The sequence below is a fragment of the Taudactylus pleione genome, unplaced genomic scaffold (genome assembly GCF_031769625.1).
Source record: "Taudactylus pleione unplaced genomic scaffold, aTauple2 ptg000224l, whole genome shotgun sequence".
Classification (NCBI taxonomy): Eukaryota; Metazoa; Chordata; class Amphibia; order Anura; family Myobatrachidae; genus Taudactylus; species Taudactylus pleione.
Window position 1 is genome coordinate 455,135 of NW_028284626.1, and position 17,010 is coordinate 472,144.

At 46.0% G+C, this 17,010-nt stretch overlaps 2 protein-coding genes across 3 annotated transcripts in view; one reads left to right on the forward strand and one right to left on the reverse strand.

Moving 5' to 3' along the window:
* LOC148517294 (uncharacterized) overlaps window positions 1–17,010 on the forward strand; it is a 193,337-nt gene that overhangs the window by 68,572 nt on the left and 107,755 nt on the right. The gene's annotated exons all lie outside the window — the stretch shown is intronic.
* LOC148517297 (uncharacterized) overlaps window positions 1,345–17,010 on the reverse strand; it is a 34,092-nt gene continuing 18,426 nt past the window's right edge. The window contains exons 2-5 of one of the 2 annotated variants that reach the window (XM_088478866.1): window positions 15,724–15,834; window positions 7,694–7,791; window positions 7,038–7,530; window positions 1,345–2,911 (exon numbers count right to left, since the gene is read on the reverse strand). In XM_088478866.1, coding sequence (XP_088334992.1) covers window positions 1,359–2,911; window positions 7,038–7,530; window positions 7,694–7,791; window positions 15,724–15,834 — 2,255 coding nt within the window. In that variant the 3' untranslated portion in view covers window positions 1,345–1,358. Of the gene's footprint in view, window positions 2,915–7,037; window positions 7,531–7,693; window positions 7,792–15,723; window positions 15,835–17,010 lie in introns of both variants that reach the window. The other variant, XM_088478865.1, reaches the window with a different exon arrangement.

Below are 17,010 nucleotides of genomic sequence, written 5' to 3' on the forward strand. Positions count from 1 at the left end.
AGAGAGTAAAGGATTTGCAGGAGGAGAGGGTGGTCTACAGTGTCAAATGCAGCAGAGAGGTCAAGGAGAATGAGCAGAGAGTAGTGGCCCTTGGATTTGGCAGCAAGGAGGTCGTTGCTGACTTTCGTGAGGGCAGTTTCCGTGGAGAGATCGGAAGCCAGATTGAAATGAGTCAAGGAGGGAGTGGGAGGAAAGAAAGGTGGTAAGGCGGTTGTAGACAATACGCTCAAGGAGTTTGGAAGCAAAAGGGAGAAGAGAGATGGGTCGATAGTTTGAAAGTATGTTAGGATCAAGGGTAGGTTTTTTAAGAATGGGGGAGACAAGAGCATGTTTGAATGCAGAAGGGACAGAGCCAGATGATAGGGAAAGATTAAGGAGGTGAGCCAGATGGGAACAGGCAGGAGACAAGTGGGAGAGGAGACGGGAAGGGATAGGGTCAAGAGGGGAGGTGGAAGGAGGGGAGGACCGTATGAGGGCCAAGACTTCCTCTCCAGAAGCAGGGGAGAAGGATGTCAGAGTTGGTGAGACAGAAGGGGAGGGGTGGTAAGGGCAAGGAGGGAGAGGAGTGCTAAGGGTCTGATGGGATATTACAATGTAGCATGTATACAATTATTAGTACATACAATGTAGCATGTATACAATTATTAGTACATACAGTACAATATTACAATGTAGCATGTATACAATTATTAGTACATACAGCACAATATTACAATGTAGCATGTATACAATTATTAGTACATACAGTACAATATTACAATGTAGCATGTATACAATTATTAGTACATACAGCACAATATTACAATGTAGCATGTATACAATTATTAGTACATACAGTACAATATTACAATGTAGCATGTATACAATTATTAGTACATACAGTACAATATTAAGTTTCATAGATCTTTATAGCCTCATTCTCTAAGCTCGGGAAGGAGCAGAGAGGGAATAGCAGGATATAACGGAGGGGAAGGGGCTGGTGGCAGAAACTTATCTGTCAGGTCTCAGACCTTATGGTCTGTTATTAGATGACAGAACTCTGTTTCCGCCTTGGTCACTGTTCCTAATGTCATTCTACACCCTTTTATACCATTTGGGTTATCCAAATCCAAAACCTACTTTACACACTGCAGTCACTTTCCTTTCAAAATAGAGCAAGAAAAGTAACAGCAGATACGAGGACTGTAATGCAAACTATGACCACTCACAAAACAGAAATGTCAGAGGTCAGGATAAATGCTGTTTAATAAGATGTTATCTTTAAAAAATACATTTTCATTTGTAAACACTGTTTCTCTAGTGTAAATAAAGGGTGGTCTAATGAGACCTGATTTCTGATAATCAGGATATGAGAGTAGCTAATCTGTGTGACATCTTTTATGTGAAACAAGATCTGATTTCTGTGTAAAAGTTTTCCCACACTCAGAACATGGAAATGGCTTTTCCCCTGTGTGACTTCTCTCGTGTGTAACAAGATGTGATTTCTGTGTAAAACATTTCCCACACTCAGCACATGGAAATGGTTTCTCACCTATGTGATATCTCTGATGTATAACAAGATATGATTTCTGTGTAAAATATTTCCCACACTCAGAGCATGGAAATGGTTTCTCACCTGTGTGACTTCTCTGATGTGTAACAAGAACTGATTTCTGTGTAAAACATTTCCCACACTCAGAGCATGGAAATGGCCTCTCACCTGTGTGACTTCTCTGATGTATCACAAGATTTAATTTCTGTGTAAAACATTTCCCACACTCAGAACATGGAAATGGTTTCTCACCTGTGTGACCTCTCAGATGTCTACAAAGCTGTGATTTCTGTGTAAAACATTTCCCACACTCAGCACATGGAAATGGTTTCTCACCTATGTGATATCTCTGATGTATAACAAGATATGATTTCTGTGTAAAATATTTCCCACACTCAGAGCATGGAAATGGCCTCTCACCTATGTGATTTCTCTGATGTATAACAAGATGTGATTTCCGTGTAAAACATTTCCCACACTCAGAGCATGGAAATGGCCTCTCACCTGTGTGATGTCTCTGATGTGTAACAAGATGTAATTTCCGTGTAAACCATTTCCCACAATCAGAGCATGGAAATGGCCTCTCACCTGTGTGATGTTTCTGATGTGTAACAAGATTTGATTTATGTGTAAAACATTTCCCACACTCAGAGCATGAAAATGGTTTCTCATGTGTGTGACTTTTCTGATGTATAACAAGATGTGATTTCTTTGTAAAACATTTCCCACACTCAGAGCATGGAAATGGCCTCTCACCTGTGTGACTTCTCTGATGTATCACAAGATTTAATTTCTGTGTAAAACATTTCCCACACTCAGAACATGGAAATGGTTTCTCACCTGTGTGACCTCTCAGATGTCTACAAAGCTGTGATTTCTGTGTAAAACATTTCCCACACTCAGAACATGGAAATGGTTTCTCACCTGTGTGACTTCTCAGATGTATACGAAGCTGTGATTTCTGTGTAAAACATTTCCCACACTCAGAACATGGAAATGGTTTCTCACCTGTGTGACTTCTCAGATGTCTACAAAGCTGTGATTTCTGTGTAAAACATTTACCACACTCAGAACATGGAAATGGCCTTTCACATACTTTAGGTGGCTGATGGGTAATATGATTTGTGTTCTGTGTAAGACTTCTGGCTTCTATAGAAGAAAATATTTTATCTAGCCTAAGAGCTGTAATAGATGTACCAGGAGAACATTCCTCATTATACGCAGGATCAGGTGATACATCTGCACTGTGAGATACGGGATGTATAATTGGGGTAATGGGGTTTTCTCCCAGGGAATCTTGTTTGATGTAATTATCTTCTACTTCACAATCTGTAGATAAAACTATATTCTCCTTCAAAATATTCCTGCTATTACATCCATCTGCTGGGAATAAAATAAATATATGAATGTCCCCATAAATATAATTTTTCATAAAGACTATAATTAAAGGTCCTTAAATCACCATCAAATGGATAAACGAACAATGCTCTAAGGTACAATGTAAAACTCATCACCTGACATGTTACGCTGTTATGTATAGAGCAGAGATTACAGCTTTATTGTAATCATTTGTGCTGGTTACTCTGTAACATGAGAGTAACATGCAGTGATAACAGCACAGTGATAACATAAACCCCTCTGCATACTATCAGGGTTAGTGCTGGCATCTGACTGTGACATAACCCGGTCCCACCTAACTACGGTGTATACCCATTAACACAGGGCTCGACAAATCCTGTGGGCCAGGTCGTCATGGTGACCAGATTTTTCTGCCTGGCTGCCAGATTTTGCATGGAGGGCGGAAGCAGATCCTTGTCAGCCCCAGCGGAGATTAGTTTCTGTAGCATTGCAGCAGTCATTTCATACACAGGAGTGCATGTGCTGAGAGTTGCCTGCGGTGACTGCTGTGCCTGTTTGTCTTGGACTGCGCCGACTCCTCCTCTCCGTCCCAGCCTGTGGTGACGTCACATCACCACTTTGTCCCGGCTTGCATCCTAACTCCGGCTGCATAGAGCTCTCCGGTAAGAGGGTCTATGCATGGCCAGGGATTGCAGAGCAGCTTCAAAGAGATAGCGTTGTGACCACGAGGGGGAATGGAGGGCTGGATGGTTCCGGAGGGGTGGTTTGCCGGTGGGTACCCCATAGTTGTGTGGCCATTGCAGTTAATTTAAAGGGGGGGGGAAGGTTAGGTGCTCCTTATTGTGGCCGCGGGGAAGGTTTGTTTGCCCGGGGGTAGCTGCACAGCATTGTGGCTGCAGAAGGGTGGTTTTCCTGGGGTACCCCCTGTGTAGTGGGGGTTGGTTGCCCGGGGGAGTAGGTGCTCAGGAAGGTGGCCCCGGAGAGGGGGGTTGTAGTACTTTGTGGCTCCATTGTTTTATGTGCAAATGTGTTCTATTATTACTGGAGGAGGGGGGGGGGGATGGAGCAGATTAGCTGTGCAGAGAAGTGAGGAGGGCTCCATATTACTATATTCATTCAACTGCGGCCATTCTGTGGACTAGTATAGTGTGTATAACAGTTGGATAACACACAGAGCTGTGCTCCTCACTCCTATCATTTTTATGGTAAGGACGGTGGTCTGGCTCCTACACTTTAGATCTTAGAAGAATATGACAAGCCCGGCATTACACTTATTTTATCAGCAAGTTACAAATCTGGACAGTGACTTTTAGGAGGATTATACTAACATTCCAATTCTTATTACTCACAGACATTGGGATTACTCTATATGATTGTGAGAGGAAGCGGTTAGCCCTACGTGGATATTGTTTTGATGTATAGTGATATATTTATTTATTAATTATTAACAGATTCTTATATAGCGCAGCATATACCATTGCGCTTTACAATTGGAAACATTTATAAAACAAAACAGAGTAATAACAGACAGACATAGAGGTCAGAGGGCCCTGCTTGCAAGTATATATATATATAAAATCAATTTATTATTGTAAAACATCTGTATTATGCTGGGACCCATGCAATATTTATTAGACAGCTTTTAATAAATTAGATATTCTTCTGAATTGCACCTGGGAATTATATTTATCACACAGACTGGTATAGCGCAGGTCATGTGATGTTTTTCTTTGGTTCATATTTATGAAACTGCAGAGTTTTTACTTTTGAACAGCTGCTTAGCCTGTACTAAGGGATTATTATTATTTATGTTAGCGATAATCAGCACCAACTGTTTATTCTCACATCCAATCTGGGGGACACTGGACCATATGACATACAGAAGCTGTCCCTAGGGGAGGGTACGCTCAGAAAATCCAAAACTAGCATCCTTGGATGCAAAAAGCCGGTCGCCCCTCACAGGCTGGAGGTCCCTGGATACAGGGAGAGACAGGAGGGCTGGGCTCCATAGACTGGTGTGTGACCTCCGGAGGTGACCAGGAACCAAGTGCTGTCCTGTCCCTGTGTCTGTCATTGGGAGTTTTATTTACACTCTGCTTGTATATTTCTAAACCGTACAGCCACCCCTTCAGGCTCCAGCCTCTGTACTCTGGGCCTGATTCAGACGCGCTCGCAAGCGGGTCGATGTTGGCCCAGTGCGCATGCCCACGACGGAGCCAGCTCTGTCGTGCGCATGCGCAAGACCCGGATAGCTCCGCGTGCTGTCGATGTTGAGTGACAGCACTCCCCCTATGGTGGGTGGGCCCGGGGGCGTGTCTGCCCAGACAGAGGCGATCCCATGGGAACGCCTACCGTCTGGGGCCGGCCCCACTGACATCACAAGTGATGTCAGTGGGAGTGCTCTCGGCTCTGATAGAGCCGAAAGCACTCCAGGGCTTGCGGCAACGAGACCCTACCACAAGGGTCTCGTCGCAAGCCCGATGGTCGCGATGGTCATCTTTTTGGCCGCTCGCTATAGCTGTGGGTGGTCACCCACAGCTATGCGAGCGGCCAGGAGGCCGCTCAAAAAAAACAGAGGGACGGCCCTGATTCAGAGCGAGCGCTCTATCAGAGTGTCCGGCTCTGAATGAGGGCCTCTGTGTCATCCAGTCCAAGCAGACCTAAGGCAGCAGCCAGTGGGAGGTGGTAACAGCGGAGGAAGGATGTAACAGGGGCCGAAGCTGCAGCAGCCAACAACAGAGAAGCTGGGCTCTTCAGCAGCAGGTTGCTGGCTCATGGCTCTGCCTTCTCCCAGTAGTACCATCCTCTTCTGCAGCTGACTCAATCTTACTCCTTCTCCCACTCTGTCTCCATCTGCTTCCCCTTCCCCCTTATCTCTACCACCTCCTACTGCTTCTTCCTTCCTTTTCCCAGCTTTCCTGGTGCCCCCCAAGGACTAGATCTAGGTTTAGATTCATGATAAACCAGCAGCAGTTGCATGGCATGGCTGGGGTGACCCACTACTACCACCAGCTCCAGAGCCCATCACCTCTTCCACATCTTATCTCCTCTGCCCTGAGTGGGCCAGGTATGGAAAGAAATGACAGCAGCCTCCCATAGGGAGTTTGGTAACCCCAAGGCCCTCCATTAGGAACAAGGAGAGTAACAACCACTGAGAACCATTATCTACTGTCCCCAGCAGGTAGTGGTGGATGTTATTTCTCCCATGAGAATGATCTCTGAAAATGTGTCTGACAAGTTTACAGTGTACACAAAGATTATACAGTCACTGCTGGGTACTGTCATTACATAGGACATTAGTGACCGGCCTTACTATAACTACAAACCATGGAAGGTAGGGAAGGAATAAAGTAACATAACATGAAGGCGCTCATAGTGTAGTAAATAAAACACGAAATGATAGCTGTAAAATATGTAGTGTATGGATATGCTTATCTGAGTAAGGTTCCACTCATGGGTAATGGAAATCAGGATAACGTCATCCACTTGGACACTTTTTGAACCACTTATAATGATGTCAAAATCTGGAATACAGCCCTGCACCAAGCACACAGAGAACTACTAAACGCGTCCACTACTAAACTCATCCACTGACTTATTTCGAGCCCTGATTCATCGCAGTGGGCAGAGTGTGTGTGGAAACCAGTCTACAGAAGTGTGGTGAGGATTCACATATTTCTACTTGATACATACTATGGGTTACAGTCCATATCCCAGCAGCCGCAATGCCGACACTGATATTACCGGAGCCGGAATACCGATGCCTATCACAATCCCAACATCCTGACCGCCAGAATACCGAAGGTAAGTAGCGGGGTGGGGGGGAGGGTTAGCTTACCGAACAACAAGTGTAGGTATGCTAGACGACTGCCGGCATCCCATACCGAGTCCTATACTAAGATCCGCCATTTGTTCTATTTTCTGGTATGAGTAAAATATTGCATCCATTAAAGACATTCAGTCACGGTCTGATTGCCTTTCCATGTCTCTCTTAAACTGTGGACGGATCTGCAGTAACCGCCTCTAATTAGATTTAGAAATTAACAAACTGCTCACTAACAGAGGAGGGTGTAGGATAAGAGATTGTTGTAGTGACTGAGCAAGGAGAATACATGACTCTTTTCTGTAATACATGTTTATTACTCACCTGTGCTGATATCTGTAGGGATTTCCTCCTCCTTACACTGCTGATCACCCCTCACATACGTCTCTTCATTTTCCTCTGTATCTTCTGCCTTTATATCAGTCACATACGTCTCTTCTTCTCCCTCTGTATCTTCTGCCTTCATATCAGTCACATACGTCTCTTCTTCTCCCTCTGTATCTTCTGCCTTCATATCAGTCACATACGTCTCTTCTTCTCCCTCTATATCTTCTGCCTTCATATAAGTCACATACGTCTCTTCTTCTCCCTCTGTATCTTCTGCCTTCATATAAGTCACATACGTCTCTTCTTCTCCCAATGTATCTTCTGCCTTCATAACAGACACATACGTCTCTTCTTCTCCCAATGTATCTTCTGCCTTCATAACAGTCACATATGTCTCTTCTTCTCCTTCTGTATCTTTTGCCTTCACATCAGTTACATAAGTCTCTTCTCCCTCTATATCTTCTGCCTTAATATCAATCAGGTCTTCATCCTAAATTACCCACCAAACAAAATAATATATTAATAATGTCTGAGTAATTTATATCTAAGTAAAAATTATAATACTATAATATCAGCATGTAAAACAATCAATTAGATGCAGATTAATTATTTAATGCAGGTCAATTTCAATTTTCGGGAAGAGCCTTTATTACCTGATGCCCCTGTGTGATCCTGTGATTCTCCTTTGTACAATCCTGTGAATAAAGAGGACAGGGACATCTCTCTGGGGTATTTCTGTTACTGGATCCATCTGTAGGAGACACACAGTGACTGAATACATTGTATATAAGTGATGTGTGTACAGTAACCTAACCATATACACTGGATGGGGAAAGCTCTCTAGGTATAACTCCTTATGAGGCATTTACCAAGTATATAAGGAGGCATCTCATAAATGTTGCAACAAACAGGTTGGAACAATAAAAAATGTCAAAGCTCTTTATATCAGGGAATACATATCTATCATTAGTGTTTCATTTTAAGATATTTCCAAAATATATTGTCCATAGTATCTCTAAGGGTCCCCTCATCCCCAGCAGTGTGACGGGGCAGATTTGTGACACTATGTCTAGGGTCCTCACATCCCCAGCAGAGTGACAGGGCAGATCTGTGACATTATGTCTATGGTCCTCACATCCCCAGCAGTGTGACAGGGCAGATCTGTGACACTACATCTAGGGTCCTCACATCCCCAGCAGTGTGATAGGGCAGATCTGTGACACTACGTCTAGGGTCCTCACATCCCCAGCAGTGTGACAGGGCAGACCTGTGACATTATGTCTATGGTCCTCACATCCCCAGCAGTGTGACAGGGCAGATCTGTGACACTACATCTAGGGTCCTCACATCCCCAGCAGTGTGATAGGGCAGATCTGTGACACTACGTCTAGGGTCCTTACATCCCCAGCAGTGTGACGGGGCAGATCTGGGACACTATGTCTAGGGACCACACATCCCCAGCAGTGTGACAGGGCAGATCTGTGACACTACATCTAGGGTCCCCACATCGACAGCAGTGTGACAGGGCAGAGCTGTGACATTGTCTAGGGTCCTCACATCCCCAACAGTGTGACAGGGCAGACCTGTGACACTATGTCTAAGGTCCCCACATACCCAGCAGTGTGACAGGGCAGACCTGTGACATGTCTATGGTCCCAACATCCCTAGCAGTGTGACAGGTAGATCTGTGACAATGTCTAGGGTCCCCACATCCCCAGCAGTGTGAAAGGGCAGATCTGTGACACTATGTCTAGTGTGAGGACATGGGATGTGTGTTACAAATTTACTGGCAGCATCTCAGTCATTGCAGAGATCAATTTACTTTTTAGTCCTTTTGTGTCCCCCATCCGTCTCCTAGTGTATGTGTGATCATTCTCAGGACACACATTTCCATTAGCATGTCTATTATGTACTGTACTATAATAATGTAAGTAATTGTAATGTTTAATACTGGATAAGCCTTGATGTTAGCCTGGTCCATATGTCTGTGTTATTTGTAACCACTAGAGCAAGGTGACACCTTTCAGAACAAAAGACCCTCTAAGTTAATTCCCACCTCCCCAGGGGACGCTCAGGATTTACTCCTCCTTCCATTTGCCTGTTTTGTGTCTCACGTGAATCTGGTAGCCCGAACCGAACCATCCCAGCAGGTGTTCGTCAGGGAAGTAATATCCGGAGGAGGTAGGAGAAAATGACAGCATAAGGGACCCGCACCAATCAGGAGATGGTGCAACCCCCCCCCGGGTGGTCACAATATCGTGGGAAATTGGAAGATTTTAAAACATGTCACCAAAGGCAACTCCACATGTTAGTCGCTGACTTTGGCTAAGAGGTCTCGCTCTGCCAAGGTACTAGTGGAACGCATCACCAGTTCTGTGGATTTATACTTGGAAATTCTGCAAGGACCTATACGCTATTCATTGCTGTGTGTTCTGTGATTAGCTTCTACTGTATGGGGTCCTGGAAATGCTTGATTGTACCCAGGGACTATCACTGCTGTGTGATCTCTGATAGTTTCTACGTGTGGGGTCCTGGAAGCGATTGAGTGGACATACGCTATGCACTGCTGCGTGATCAGTGATAGTTTCTACTGTGGGGACTGAGGGTCTCTAGCTATTTCGTGGAATTGTTCTGGGACATTATACTCTACTGGGACTGCCTCTGTCTGGACTGCTACCTGTTTATTGCCCGTTCACTGGATTTACTGCTTGTCCTGACATATTATCTATTTCTGTGTGCTGTGGAAAAATAAACCATCACGTTGGTTTCATCTGCTCGGTGTCTGGGTGATTGAGAGAACCCCGTATCCTCACATCTAGGGTCACCACATCCCCAGCAGTGTGACAGGGCAGATATGTGATACTATGTCTAGGGTCCCCATATCCCCAGCAGTGTGACAGGACAGATATGTAATACGTCTAGGGTCCCCACATCCCCAGCAGTGTGACAGTACAGATCTGTGAGACTGAATGTCTAGGGTCCGCACATCCAGACATCAGAGAAAAATACCTAAGGAGCGTCCAGGAGAAATGCAAAACAAACAATAAGGTAACAGCAGCCCAGGTGCCAGCAAGTCTGGGGGTGACCACTAAAAATTTACTTCCAGAATTCTGCATGGAAACTACCACGCTCTCTGAATGTGGGCCCAGAGGCAGGGAGAAAAGATCCCCAGACAACAGCCTCCTTGGCCACCGAGTGTCATCTCCTTGGAGCTCCAAGAAAATAATCAGGTGGCTGTGCTGGCTAGCTCTCCCTGCATCTCCTCATGTCATTGCAGGAGGCTGCATGGGAGGCCACTCTGATTCCCTGGGAGGGGGAAGACCAGAGTCCCAAAAAGGGACCCAAATACCCCTGGACCACCAGGGAAGAGGTAAGTGCAATGATACTTTTAACCACTTGCCTGGCAGTTCTTTATCTGCTCTGGTTGTAAAATCTCAACCAGTCAGATAAACATGAGGGCAGATGCAGGAAGAGAATCCCGGTTCCTCTGCTTGCCTGCACCCTCTCCCTCTGTGTCTGCTGTGCTACCGATCACTGCTGATCGGTCAGCAAAGCAGGACCCCCCCCACCCAGCGGCTGCAAAGATTAGCAGCTGCTGGTAAAAAGTAAATTAACCTCACGCACCTAACGTACCTTGTGCCTCGATCCATTCTCAAATCGAGTGTCACAATGGTGGTTCTGATGTTCCTGTGTTTGAAATTTTTTTTTTTTTAAGATTTGTAATAAAAAAAACAAAAACAAAAAAAAACGACAATTTTGGAGCGGTTTTTAGAGAAAAAAAAAAAAAGTTAAGTGGTTAAATATTACAATTGTATCAGAATTTCATACCAAACAAACCAGTGGTGGGGTATTGTGAGCGAGGCTCCAGGTCTATAGATCGTATCCCTGCATCTAGGACTAGAGTCCCGAACACAGTAACTCTCACAGCATCGCTGCAGCCGCCAGGCTTAATCCCCCTCCGCACTGAGGTACTGGGATGGCTCCTAAAAATGAGAGTTATGGTAAGAACTTACCTTTGTTAACTCTCTTTCTTCAAAGTCCATAGGGTCCACACACTCATAGAGGAGACGGGAAAACGGTGACCAGAAACAACCTATTTGAAGCCAGGTGCGTCAGGGCGGGTGCCCTGTGGATCCTATGGACTTTGAAGAAAGAGTTAAACGTAAGTTCTTACCATAACTCATTTTCTTCTTCAGGGTCCATAGGCTCCACAGGGAGACCTTGGGGATGTCCCAAAGCAATCCTTTTAAGGGTGGGGATGCTCCTGCGCTGAGAGGAGAATCCGGCGCCCAAAGGAAGCATCCTGAGAGGCAAAGGTATCAAAGGCATAGAACCTTAGAAAGGTCTGAACAGAAGACCACATGACCGCCTTACAAAGCTGAACAGCCGAGGCGCCACAGCGGAGCTGCCCACGAGGGACCCACAGACCGAGCAGAATGAGCAGTAACAGGGCGGGATAGGAAGGCCCTCCTGAGTGTAAGCCTCTGAGCCGTACGAAGCCATCTAGCCAATGTTTGTTTACTGGCTGGCCATCCCTTCTTGTGAAATCCATAGAGCATAAACAAGGAGTCCGATTTCCTAAGGGAACTGGTACGGTCCAGGTAAATCCTGAGGGCACGGACCACATCCAAAGAGGCCTCACCAACCGAGAGGTATAGAGATTTAAAGGCCGGGACTACAATTTCTTCATTAATGTGAAAACTAGAAACAACCTTAAAGAGGAAACCAGGGCGAGTCCGAAGCACAGCCCTGTCCCTGTAAAATATCAGAAATGGGGAGAGACAGGAGAGTGCCCCTAAATCTGACACCCTTCTGGCGGAAGCAATGGCCAGAAGGAATAGAGTCTTTGCTGTCAAACCTTGTGAGTTCCACTGAAGTCAGAGGTTCAAATGGAGAGCCCTAAGCACTATAGCCAAATCCCAAGGAGTCACTGGGTGGACAAAGGGAGGCTGAATCCGGAGGACACCCTGAAGGAAGGTGCAGATGTCTGGTAGAGGAGCAATCCTTAATTGAAACCACACCAAAAGAGCAGAGACATGCACTTTCAGGGAAACTAGGCAGAGCCCAAGATCCAATCCCGCTTGAAGAAAGGCCAGAATTCTGGAAATCCGAAACACCTGGGGATCGCAAACTCGGGGACGACACCATCAAAAATATGTATGCCACACTCTGTGGTAGATCAGAGCAGAGGCTGGCTTATGAGCTCTAAGCATAGTGTTAACTATAGAGCTGGAGAATTCTCTGGACCTTAGGAGGGATGTCTCAAGAGCCACGCCGTCAAACACAGACGACCCAGGTCCGGGTAAAGGCAAGGACCCGAGACAACAGGTCCGGACATTGAGGCAACAGTAACGGAGTGTCTATGGAGAGACTCTGAAGATCTGAGTACCAATGACGTCTGGGCCATGCTGGAGCCACCAGCAGGACATTGCCTCCGTCTTGTTTGAACTTCCTTAGAACTCAAGGAAGAAGGGAGACTTGAGGACACTGGTACGCAAAGTGGAAGGTCCACTTTACTGACAGAGCGTCTACCAAGATAGCCTCGGCATCTCTTGTTCTGGACCCGTACACAGGCAGCTTGTGATTGTGACGGGAAGGCATCAGGTCCTCCTCTGGGAGGTCCCACTTGTCTACTAGGAGTTGAAACACCTCTTGGTGAGGAGACCATTCCCCGAGGATGCACGTCATGATGGCTGAGGAAGTCTGCTTCCCAATTGAGAACTCCCAGTATGAACGCTGCCGATATGGCCGGGAGATGACCTTCTGCTCATGTCAGAATGCGTGACATCTCTGTCATTGCTGCCTCACTTCGAGTGCCTCCTTCAAGGTTGATGTAGGTGGTGGAGTTGTCGGACTGCACCTGCACGGGTTTCCCCTGCCAGATATGGCACAGTGCAACACACAAAAGTATGTGACAATTCTCACAAATACTTAGCTTTATATATGTGAGATATTAGAAACACCCTGACTACACTTGTAGGATAGGGCATGAATCAGAGAAAAGGTATATATATATGCTGACAGTTTTGTGAAAAAAATAGACCACACCAGCATAAGTCACATACAATGTAGAAAGAAACCTGCACAATGGCACTATAATCAACACCGCAGACTCAGTGTGTTAGGCAATAGTGCTACATACGCTGACCCAAGGGCGAAGTATGTAGGGGGACTGGACCTCATGCTGTCCTGAGAGAGCTGTGACTAAATGGCCGCCGGAGACCTCAGAGGGGGCGTGGGCAGAGGAGAGCAGCTCAGCAAAGCCAGACCTCAGTGGAAAGCCGAGCTGAGGGGCTGTCTCCCCTGCCTGGTCATTAACCCTCGGGACGCTGGTTTTCCGCACCATAGTGTCCCTGGCGGTCCAGTGGAGCGTGATGGCTGGAGCCTGCGTCCACACCCAGGACTTCTGGTCTGTCCCCTGAAACCGGGACAATCTGTTCCGCTAGAGGAACCAGATCATCAGCCGGAACACCAGTCTTAAGGCCCTCAGCAAGCTGCATAGCCCAAGCTTCCACCGCCTTGTTGACCCAACAGCTGACTAAAGCGGGTTGAAGGGACACCCCCGCTACAGTGTACATAGACTTTAAGGTAGTTTCTAACTTCCTGTCAGAAGACTCCTTTAAAGAAACTGCTCCTGGAACAGGGAGCACCGTCTTTTTAGACAGACGTGACACTGAAGGGTCCACTGAAGGAGGTGTTTCGCATAATTTCCTTCTCTCTGCAGGAAAGGGATAGTAGGATAAAAGTTTATGCGAGATCTGCAACTTTTTATCTGGGTGTTTTCACACTGAGGTAAGGATCTCGTCCAATTCCTCAGACACTGGAAAGGAGGCTGCTAGTCTTTGTTTCTTATTAAAGATAGACGGCCTAACTTCCACAGGGTCCATGTCCTCAACATGTAACACCTGGCATATAGCTGCAATCAGCGCCTCTACACCCTGAGATAAAGGCTCCGCTTCCTCTGGCGCCTGTTCCTCTATATGGTCCTGTAACTCCCCTTCCTCTGTATCAGGCATGCCGTCCTCTTCCGGATCATCCCACATAAGGGGATTCGGTATTAGTCTCCTAGCAGGGACACTAGAGGATTCTGCCACAGGAGGAACCTGGGCTGACATAACCCTTGTGAGCCCTTCTACAGACTTGGCTAAAGACCACGCCCAGTCTGGTTCAGAGAAGGCGGACCTCTCAAATTCAACCTCTCTCTCCCTGCGAGAAGCTTCAAGCTCAGCAGACATTTGAGACATGACTGATGTAATTTGATCAGCCCAAATAGGGTGTTGTGGGGATGCTGCAGTCTGTGTTTCTGAACCACACTTCTCACACAACAGGGAAGTGGATGATAGTCCCTGTGTAAACTTCTCTGCACAATTCTTACGGGAGAAAGCTTTTTGTGCAGCCTTAGACCCCTTTGAAGTCATGTTACCAATTCACTGTTCACACACACACACAGAGAAAATGTAGTGATACACACAAACACAGACAGAGAGACTGTTTAGAAAGAAGAGATTAAGGGCATAGAGGGAGATTATGCTATTAACCCAGCCCAGCCAGCGCTGATGCAGAGACCAGCGCTGTGTAACACAATATACTGTGCTTTAAACGCTGTGTAAACACAGTCTGACCTGCTCTTCACAAGTCTAACCTCACCGTGCAGTCACAATCTGGGCAGACAGGTCTCTTTTCTGCATTTGTCAGCAGCCTGTGTCTTCTAAAATGGCCACCAGCCTCTTTCTGGGAGCGCTGGGGCAGCTGGGAGGCAGGAGCAGAACTGTGTGTTAGGATCCACCCCCTGCATTCTCGCGCCTTTCAGCGCTGTATCAAGTTGCTGCTTTTTAATGCCCGCCTGTCATTTTTTCCTAGCCACCCTGCTACTCAGAGTGCCAGGAGTCACTAACCTGCTTGCTGCCAAATGCTGCTGGCGGCGGGCTGAGCTAATGGGGGACCGCGATGAGCGCTGCACGCAGCTCGTCTAGGTAACCCCCAGAGACAGTGGTCTCTGTATCTGAAGACTCCAACGCACGCCACAAGCAGCGTGAGGTCTCCCCGGCAGCTCCAATGAAGCAGACAGGCAGGGAGCTGCCTGTCTGATCCTCTTGCTGATCGAGGATCCTTGATTTTTAGCAGAGAGCTCTTTGTATGTGACCAGCTCTCTTGACACAAAATTAAGAATGACCTGTAGGGGGGTATAGAGAGGGAGGAGCAAGCTACTATTCATATTTATTAAAGTGCCAGCTCCCGGTTATCCCACATCTATACCCCACTGTACTGAGACTCCAGTGTCCCCTAGTGGATGAAGGAGAAATAGGGGCTGATGTGTCCTGATGTATGAGATACACCAGAGAGTGTGAGGAGGAGACTGGTCAGACCTCTGGGCTGGTAACACACAGTGACATGATGTGAGTGGGAGAGCAGGAGTATAATAGGGGCTGATGGCTCCTTATGTATGAGATACACCAGATAGTGTGGGGAGGGGACTGGTCAGATCTCTGGGCTGGTAACACACAGTGGCATTGTGAGGAGAGCAGGAATATAATAGGGGCCGATGGCTCCTGACTCCCCAACTGGGCAGATATATTTCCCTCATTAGTTTGTACTGACAGTGGAGGGTGCAGGATAAGAGATTGTTGTAGTGACTGCACAAAGGGAAAATATGACTCTTCAGTAATAAGTGTTTGTTATTTACCTGCACTGACACATGTAGTGATTTCCTCTTCTTTAAACTGCTGACTACCAATCATATATGCCTCCTCTTCTCCCTCTATATCTTTTGCCTTTAGATCAGTCATTTCTTTACCTTAAAAAACACACAAAACAAAAAAATAACACGTAAATACCAATAAATGATACAATACATAAGTAAAACAGAAGAATATCAGTGTGGAAGACTAACTACAGCTTCTCTAAAAACCATATCTATATAATAAGTGAGAAAGTGTGTTTTTGTCGGTTTGTCCTTTATAGACGGCCAGAGTTTTATACCTAGCTCCACTAAATTAAGCATTTTGGTGTAGTTTGAACAGGATTAAGTTTCTGGATAAGTCTGAAGGTCGTGAGGGCCTTGGAGACCTAACATGGTGCCTACCAAGTAGGCCGTGGAGTCTCTGATTTGAAATTTTAGTTTAAGCAAGTTCGCTCTGGATGGCTTCCAGTGCCTAAAACAGCACTTATTTCAAGGTACAGGCTGATATGTACCAGAGGGGGGCAGGCAGAGCTCCAACGGGAGAGCAGTGAGTCAGAAGATCAACTGTCACACTGCACTGACAGTTACTAATATCCTCCAACTGTCACACTGCACTGACTGTTACTAATTACCTTCAACTGTCACACTGAATCTGCACTGACATTTACTGATTTCCTGCGTCACACTGCACCACCACTGATTTCCTCCAACTGTCACACTGCACCTGCACTGGCCGTTACTAATAACCTCCAACTGTCACAATGTACCTGCACTGACCGTTACTAATGTCGAAGTCAAATAATTGGTTGTGATCATTTGCAAATTATTATCGGACGATCTCATCGTCGAGGGTCTGTTGGAGAGCGAATCGGACGATGCTTTGCGACTGCGCAGTCCAATGCGCACAATTGCGTTCCCCACATCAAAATACATAAACACCGACAGCGCACGTTTCCGCCGTACATGACCCCTACACACTGTGCACTCCTTGCGCTGTGTGTAGAAGCACAACACATACATATAATTGTAAATAAACACACATTGATAATGGTATATACATTAATTTAAGTACATGTGGACGCACGTGGGCTTACTGAGGTATATACACCTTGATGAACATTTCCTTAGTTTAAAATACAGACGCACATTAGCGACCACAAATATATATACATATTTGCACACATAAAAGGTTCCTGCACAATAAGGTTCATATTAAAGATATTGGTTATGATATGAAATGCATGTATTTGATATTATTGGTATAGAACACTGTGGACATGTCATGTTTAG